Raw genomic sequence first — 8825 nt, 5'->3', positions numbered from 1 at the left:
CTGAAAATTTCGCCCAAATCGCCTTAACCCCTGATTTTTGCCGGCTTGAAAACTTTAGTGGACATGATCTGACTAAATTTTCCCATGTCAAATTAGGGATATTGTTCGAAAACTCCAGTCCGTCGCCTAAATTAAAAGTAATTTGAATATATCGGAAAGGTCGGGAATTTTCGGGTATTTATGCTGTGGGGATTTTATCAGTCGACGTAATTGGGTCAATGGAATTATTGAGCAAAACTGGGTGAAGTTCAATCGAAAAACCGACGCCACTCTTCGCCAAAGTTTGACTATTTCTCTCGCTTGCCCGATATTGATTGTTTTAATCACTTCTTTTGTCTCTTTAATGCCAGTTACTGCTTGCTTCAGTTTGAGTAAAGAAGTTTTTTTAGGTAAGTCTTCTGGAACAACAACTTTGTCGCAAACTCGATCAATTTCCCGCAGCTCCAGTCCCTCGAACTTTACAAAAATAACAATTTTAGCAGCACCAATCAATTATTTTCGCATATAGCAAGCGCACTTTACAAACTGCTGCTAATGCCGGTGATGAAATTTGCATTCGGCCTTACAGGTACCTGAAAAGGTCATGCAAATGTCCAGGAATGTTCGAACTTTCAGCTCCATCCGGCCGTGCGATTTCCATTAAACAATGTGAAATTCATGGACAAAAATGGAGCTTTAAAGTACGGCTTCTGCAAATAGCCAACATGGAAGTGGCGTGGATGCCACCACGTATCGTGATAACTGCTCATTAAAAAGTGATTCAAAGTTAAGCCAACATCTCAAATCAGGCCTAGCGCGCATTATCTTGCACCTAAAGTAGGACTAAAGTTGAATTTTCGCTCATTATGTGAAAAGTACACGGTGCACCAAAGGGTTGCCACTTTCCTATCAGTCAATGAATTTCACTTAATTGGCCGCATTTCAAAAGTGTCTTCTACTCTCAAAGACATTGAAGATGAGCAGATGGAAATTTGAGTGAATCCTGATGATGTTTCTTCATGCTCAAGTGGCAGCAAGGTTTCCAGCTCAACATTAAAACGTGTAAATTTAAAATGGAAACCTTTTATTAAACCCTAATGACCTGCGAAAGTTTGTCGATTTAACCCAGCGAACTCTCTTCGCTTTTACCATCAGAATGGCATAAATGCGTCGATTGGTTTCAGTTGTTTAAACCCCTTTTTGCTCACGGTGTAATCAAAACTCAAAGTCCATTAAAACGGCGCCTGGTACAAGCATTTAGCAGTCCTTTTACTGCTGATTTCACACACTCAAATTACTTGAAATTTTGCGGAATAGTTGATTTAGAAAATATTTCTTTCTTGCTCAGTCCTGAGTTTCATTATTGCCTGGTTTTTCCTATTGGAACGGCTACATTTAATATCCCTAATTGCAGGAAGCTTAGTTAATTGGCAATTAAAATTTCCCAATGAAATGCCTACTTTCCTAATGCCAGCCACGTTAATCTTTGTATATTTGCTGATGGCACGTTTATACAAAGATCAAATCCATGTGAAACGGATCCGATCCGAAATTCGACAGGGAGTATTAATTTTTTAAATAAACATTAAGTATAAAGGGTTGGGAAATCGAAAAATTTGGGAAGTAGGAGGAGTAGAGGAGAAATAGCAGGAAAGTGGAGGGAAATTACGAAAACAAAATTCTAAAAATAACTGAGTGATAAGAACAGAAACTCTACTAAGGCATATAAAACTAAGGCATCAGAAGTGGGACAGTAAGAGGAAATTGTAAAAATAGAAACAGAGGAGACTACAGGCAAAAAGCACATGGAAAGAAAAATACTGTTTATAGATACTCATGTATAAAGGCGGGAGTTCTTGAGTGGGGTTGAAGATAGTTTGCAGTAGGTGATTAGAACATTCAAGCACAAGAGAAAAAACGAAATTTTAGATAGAGCGACCCTGAAACTTTCGCAAGATTGGCAGTAAAAAGCTTCCAAACCTCATTAACGTTACTGTTGTGGTTTCATGCGTGCCAAATCCTCTGATCAATCTTCGTTTTGCCTCCAAATAGCAAACTATTGCAACGTACAGCTAAATAAATTTACATTTATTTCAATTCAGTAGTGGTTAAACGGTCTAATAATAGCTGTAATTAATGCTGCAGGTTTTTGCAAGAATCCCTGAAGTTTTCGATGTGTTTTCCAACGAACATGTTGAATGTCTTGCGTCGCGAAATTCGGCTCGTAACACTGCAACAAAGCAAATAGAAACCCCCTTCAAACGAAATTTATCGGGAAACTATTTGAAAAATTGGTTTTCTTTCACTGGAATGGCTCAGCTTAAATTGATGGTTTGTAGTCAATCAAACCTTGGAGTGAATATTCGACGGTTTATATGGCCTTAAAAACGTTTTGCTAGTATTTTTCCGGTTGCAAAAAAGGCCTTCTCAAAGGCCATTTAGTTCCCTGTGGAATGATGTAAAAATGAGCGTTCATGCTCATTTTTGTTCCGATAAATAAGCAAAAGCGGGACTGAAAACGTGAAATTTTGGCATAGTCTTGCACCTAAGTGTCTGATATTCAAATTTCGCTTTCTGGGTCGAAACTACTCGAATTTCCTCACTCAAGTTGCTACGACTGAATCGAGTTTTCAATTCTCTATCCAACGATGCCGAAACAAATTCTCAAATTTCGAAAAAAGCAGCGTCCGGTTTGAGTCGATTTTGTAACTCAAAAAAAAACAGGCAAATCTTAAACTTCTTGAAATCAAGACTTTTTTGAGAAAACTGCCCCAATTTTTTTATCGATAGTTCACGTTCCAAAAATGCCATTTATTTTGCTCTGGACTGATGCAAAAAAAGGCCTTCTTGCTCATTTTGCTTCCGAGAAATGAGCAAAAACGGGACGGTAAACATGAAACTTTTAACTTCAGTTTGTTGGCGGCATTTTGCTTCTTTAATTTGTTGCGAGAGTGAAAATTGTGGAACAACCAATCTACCTGGATCTTTACAAGGTTTCCTAATTTTGTCCGTCCCTGAATAAATTGTCCTTAATTTAGAAAAACAAAGTCAAGTTCGGATAAATAGGTAATTATTCGTGGAAAGTGTGTCAGGCGATTTAATCAGATCCTTTCCTGTATAGGCGAGCAGACCCAAAAGTGGGAAGGTTGAAACGTGCAAAACAAATAAAACTATTGAAAATTATATGTAAAAGACAAAACGTAAAGCTTTCCAGCTGATAGTCTAATGCAATTCCCTTCCTACGCTAATGACTCAAAATGGAAAGGAACAGGAAAATCAGGGTTTATTTTGTAAACACTCAATTTCGCTACGATTGCCCATCAGGGACAGTCCTGTTTTCAAAGAAGCGATTCTAATGAATCATAAAACACATTTCCATAATGCGTGGGTGATTCGATATTTTCCATTCAACTTACCACGAAAATCACCTCCTTGATGCAGGGATGGATCGTGTGTCCGTTTTTCGTCACCACCATTTTTCCTGCAAGTTCCTGAAAAATTTTAGGCATTCTTGACTTTCCATGCGGGAATTTAAATAGTTAACGGACGTTATTAAATATTTATCGCCATCACGCGGCCACAAAGGACGTGAAAACGTTCAATTTAGGAACAATCAACCCAATCCAAAGTAAACAATCAAGTTTCTGGAAAATGTTTATAGGATCGGCAATAACGTGCGGTCATTAGGACGATGAGTAATTTTTATTTCGGTGAAACTGCTTGTTTATCCACGAAGGAAAGTTTAATGGCAGCAATTTTCAAGTGTAATTTGTTTGAAATTTTACTATGCCACTTATCAAGCGCGCTTTGAAGGTGTTGCCCGAGGAATAACAGGCCGATTTCAAGTTCAGAAAGCCCGACGTGAAAGCAAATTTTATTGATGGTTTTATTCTACAAATACATATGGATTTTGTTGTTTCTGGGGTTCTTCAATAAATTCTGGAAATTTGGCATTCTTTTTGCGAGCGTTAAGACGAGAAGAAGAGAAGTTAAGACAATTTTCCTATTTTTCAAATGTTTAAATCTGGTGCTGAACTAATAATAATAAAGCTGTTGAAAAACCTGGAGTATTTGGAAATTACCAGTTAGGAAAGTTGCATTTTTGAAAATTAAAAGCACCCAAAATTGCACCCAAAATTTCAACAAGAATCAAGCTCTAAAAATAAAAACTTACAATTTGCTCCAAACTGGACGCTCAACGGTGAAGTTCGCACGCTCTGTTTTTACGCCACTCCACGCTCTATGTGTGTGGCCAAATATAGAGCCGCTTATTACTGAAATTCAAGAGTGTAGAATAACAAACTTGGCTTGATGATGTGCTCGCGCAATTTTAAATAGGGGCTATTTGCTTTTCTGTCCCCGGACATTTTGCCGATGATGGTTTTGGCCATTGAAAAAGTGAAACGTACCTTTAACAGCAGATAAAACATGCAACCGTTCCAACGGAAAACGAAAACAATTCTGCTGTTGTTGACACTATTAGTTAATTTCGGAAGATGCGCTCATTGAAGAAGTTCCTATAAATAATTAAATCATGCAAAGGAGTGTGCAAAACGTGCATATTACGTGGTTCTATTGTTTATTTCAGGCCAATCGGCAAAACAAAAACAGCTCGTTTACAGTAAATCTAGCGTTAAAGTACCTTTTTTGAGGAACTTTGAGGAGCACCACCAAAAAACGTTTTTATGATCAACTGTTTTAGCAGGGCAATGTGACACCGTTTGGCAAACAGAGTGCGCTGATTAAAACGCATTAGCCAACTTTTGCCAAAAAGTTGTTGTTGTTGATGTTGTTTCCATCCGTGTTAAATCGTGCTTTCGCGCAACTTCCGACATGTTTTGTTCGAAACTTCAGGTCCCCCATCCCCCCATAGCAAATGCAACACAAACAGTTTCCCTCAACTTTTATTCTACATAAATAGGGTCGATTTCTAATCAACATAACGACACTTAAAACGTTTCATTAAAACCGTTCCATCTAACGGACACGTAAACTATTAAAAACTATATCATTTGGCAAATGCTCACTATCTCACGAAATAGCTCTTACGGTTTGTTTGAGTAAATGATAAAAGGCGGATTTTGGATACGATCGCATTAAACCAGGGCAAATAATTGTTTCTAATTTTTTTTGACGGTGTGAGCAAGTTTGTGGTAAGGTGGACTGGGGTGGAAAAGCATTTCTTCCTGATGTTTCGCCAGCACGAGTGGCCGCATCTTCAGAGGTGTTTCGCTCGAAAAGTGTAGTCAGGAAAAAATGATTTTCCACGACGATCGAAAAGCTTGGACCTTGCAAGTTGGTTACAAGAAGCAAATTGCAAATGTTTCCCGCTATTTAGAAATAGATTATTTTTGAAATTTTACAAATAAAAATACTTTGGTCATATGCAGAGTGGGTGATTTTTGCGTAAGACACGAGCAAAATTTTGAGTTGTAGGTGCAAAAGTTGATTTTCAGCATCTTCAACTGAAAAGGTTTGAAAAATGAGTTTCAAACTCGAGAGCTTCTGTTTTTTGATTTGCTTAAGTTTGTATAAACATTTACTGAAAACTTGCGGCAACACTTTCGAAATCGTTTGGATTTTGACTGAAATTGCACAAAGAAGACAAAGTCGATCTAGTATTGGTGGTTAAAAGATGATCAAGATGAAAAGCTGCTAATCGACGGGTTTAATTCAATCCTATCCTGAATCCTTTTTTTTTCTCACAACCAAGACGACGCACATGAATCAACGTGAAAATAATCACGTTTGCACGTCGGACATCATTTACTTACTATTCCTATATAAAAACACGATTAATCACGTGAAAAATCTATATCATCTCAATACAATTAAATGTTCTCATTTTTTTTTGTAAAAGCCTTAAAAAATCATTAAACTCTTATATAAAACTCCGACAAAATTCAAAAGACTGTCAATATATTCAAAAATTGTGATTTTTTCCATTTATCAAAAAACTGCTCAGTCGCAAAATCGTCTTCATTATTATCCAATTTAACTATATAGAAAACAATGAAAAACCCAAAGCAGCTGTGCCAAGTTTTTACGGAATTTGTCCTCAGACTTGACCAGCGCCTCTACATGCAACAGGGTGTCCCAATAAGGATCGACATTTAAACACAACACACTTAAATACATCCAGTGTCTAAAACTGGAATCTAATTAGCTTTAGCAATCAAGGATCAGATTGTTTTGTAATTTCGAACACATGATTGTGCGTGGGAACACTATAAAACCTACCAAACGCCAACAGTCCCAATAGTAATAAAATGCAACAATTTTCAAAGTGGTGAGTTTTCCGCCCATTTTTTTTCCAACAAAAGTTTGATTGATTTTTTCTAGGAGTTTAACGGCGTGGACTTTTTTTCGTGACGTTTCGCAAGCACGAGTTGTTTGCGTCTTCAGAGGKGACTTGCTCGACGCAGGCCCACTCTGAAGACGCAAACAACTCGAGCTTGCGAAACGGCAGGAAGAAGGGCTTTTCTTTGACGCCCTAAAGGCCCGAAAAACTAATCAGTTTCAAGCGATTGATCGCGAAGAATTTCGGTAAATGCACCAACAAAGTATCTGTTTGAAATGAGCCCTCAGGGCAAGGTGAGAAATAAAATGTTCAACAAAAGAAACGTTACACCGACAAATTTGCCCTAATTTTTAAACTGGAGAAATTCTATTTGGTGCGAGCGCTTTAGCGTCTATTTCAAACGTTATCTAGTCGATTTTTCTCTACCCGTCCGTATTTTTTGAAAAAGTTGGGTACTTTAGATGTTGCTGCAGGGTTGAAAATGAAACAATGCAAAATTGCAAAATTTCTCAAAGTTTGGCATGTTTCCAGTTGAACAGAAAAACGTTTTTTTTTCGACATCAAAATTGGTTTGAAAACCCAATCCCCGTTTGCAAAACTGTGATTGAATTTTTCGACTATTTCTTTTATTTAGAAGGAGATTTCAAAAAATCAACTCTTTAGTCTTGCAGTGGAGCCATTTTTGAAATAGTTTAGTTTGTTGTTGAATGCAGAGATTTTTTAATTCAAACATGAGCGTTAGATTCTGAAAATCGGTGCAAAAACCAGTGCCAGACCAAGAAAATGTTCAAAGTCACCCTGYAAGTAAAACAAAAAAYGAAAAATTTCGAAAACCGTCTCGAAATATGGGGCATATCTTTATGGCTTTGGTGTTGAAAAAAAACGGKKTTTTGCCTGAATGCAGAACGCATTCAGCTCCAAAATTGGGSCAAATTTTGTTGAGCAGTCAAKAGGATTTTAAATTATTTTATTTGGTGTCGATGGTTGCATTTTACAGTATTGYGACTTCCATCTAACATCGTAAACGCATTACAAAAAATACACATTTTACACTGCCTAGTATTTTCTGCCATTATCCGCGTACATTAAATCGGGGTAAAACAGTTGAGCCATCGCATTTTCATCGAAGAATCTCCAATTACCTACCAAAAAGAAACACCCGCAGAAAACCCTTCCTCTAAGTTGGCTCTTATATTGGCCCATTTGACTAAATTCCCCAACGAATAGTTGGTGTCAAGAGTTCTTCGAAATGCACTCATCCACATTCCTCTTGGGGCCGAGCTGTTCGAAGGGTAGCATATCCATTTTTCGCCACTCGTCCCTGATTTTTTCCACTTCTTCGAACACTCGCAGGAAATTCAGTCCGGCCAACGCTCGAATATCCTTCTCGGACCATGTGGGATCCGCTAGCAGCTCGGCGAAGAGATAAGGATAGCGTGAGACGTCTTCCAGTGCTGATGGAGTCACGTTGATTCCATCGTATCCCGCCCCAATGCCTGCATTAGAAGCATTAGAAATCTGATGGCGAAAAATCGGGTAATCGCGGAGGCCAACTTATCGAAACCTACCAACATGTTCAATGCCAGCAACCTTCCGAATGTGGTTAATATGCTTGATAACATCCTTCATAGTGGCATTAATGCCACAGGCCACATGATAAGCATAAAAGTTGACCATCACAATCCCTCCATTCCGGGCAACCATTCTGAGCACCTCGTCCGGTACATTCCGGGACGAATTGCACAGAGTATAAGCGGCCGAGTGACTGAAGATGACCGGTGCTGCCGAAACGTTGATCGCCGATACGGCTGTGTAGACCGATGAATGGGACAAATCAACTGCAAGCATCAAACAATGACAATAATTACGAATTCTATGCCTGCTTCAAAGGGCCACGTCCTGCAGAAAAGTTCGCGTATGCTCCTTAGAAACCACTTACGAAGCCATTCAGTGCACCGTCTAGCTTAAGGCACTCTATTATAATGAGCGTGGCCTGGCTTAGCATATCTCAGGAATATCTTTTCAGCGATTATGCTGGAAAATGCGCCCGTAAAAGATGATGCGGACCCTTTTCGAGGGGGTGCGAAATTGAGTCTTTTATGGCGTTTGTTTGCGGGTTTTGTGCGCGCTTGGACCTACGGAAGACTTACCAATCATTCCCAATCGGTTCATTTCTTTGACGACGTTTTTGCCAAAGTCGCTCAGTCCATCTCGAGTGATCGTGTCCTGGCCGGTAGCCCATGGGGTGTCGCAGGAATGGGTGATCGTTAAGTATCGCGCTCCCAAGTTGTAAAAAGTGCGCAAAACGGCCAAACTGTTTCCCAAAGCGTGGCCACCTAAGCAGAGAAATCGACAAAAATATCAGTTTGCTTTGAATTCGGAGGAAAAGTGTTTGATTAGCCAACAAGGAGCTTAATGGCGTGAAAGCGAGATGCAATTGACGATAATTCCAAATCAAAATTAATTCCTGGGCTTCAGTCATTTATTGTCTTTATTTATCAATTAAAATACGTTTCGGTGTATTTTTCCACCATCATCAGTTTTT

At 38.7% G+C, this 8825-nt stretch overlaps 2 protein-coding genes across 2 annotated transcripts in view; both read right to left on the bottom strand.

The window, feature by feature from the left end:
* Nucleotides 1–4755, bottom strand: part of LOC109543322 — a gene marked incomplete in the record, with an annotated part of 51422 nt that extends 46667 nt beyond the window's left edge. Inside the window, 2 exon segments of the mRNA XM_048669590.1 lie at nt 3396–3470; nt 4622–4755. Of these exon segments, the coding sequence (XP_048525547.1) occupies nt 3396–3470; nt 4622–4732 (186 nt within the window).
* Nucleotides 4756–4865: 110 nt separating this feature from the next.
* Nucleotides 4866–8825, bottom strand: part of LOC109543335 (dipeptidase 1) — a 9607-nt gene continuing 5647 nt past the window's right edge. Inside the window, exons 6-8 of the mRNA XM_019913008.2 lie at nt 8431–8616; nt 7849–8118; nt 4866–7776 (exon numbers count right to left, since the gene is read on the bottom strand). Of these exons, the coding sequence (XP_019768567.1) occupies nt 7514–7776; nt 7849–8118; nt 8431–8616 (719 nt within the window). The 3' untranslated portion in view covers nt 4866–7513. The remainder of the gene's footprint in view (nt 7777–7848; nt 8119–8430; nt 8617–8825) is intronic.

Source organism: Dendroctonus ponderosae, unplaced genomic scaffold, assembly GCF_020466585.1.
Source record: "Dendroctonus ponderosae isolate FM_Combo_2020 unplaced genomic scaffold, Dpon_F_20191213v2 Dpon_F_20191213_9, whole genome shotgun sequence".
Taxonomy (NCBI): Eukaryota; Metazoa; Arthropoda; class Insecta; order Coleoptera; family Curculionidae; genus Dendroctonus; species Dendroctonus ponderosae.
This window is presented reverse-complemented; position numbering and strand designations above follow the sequence as displayed.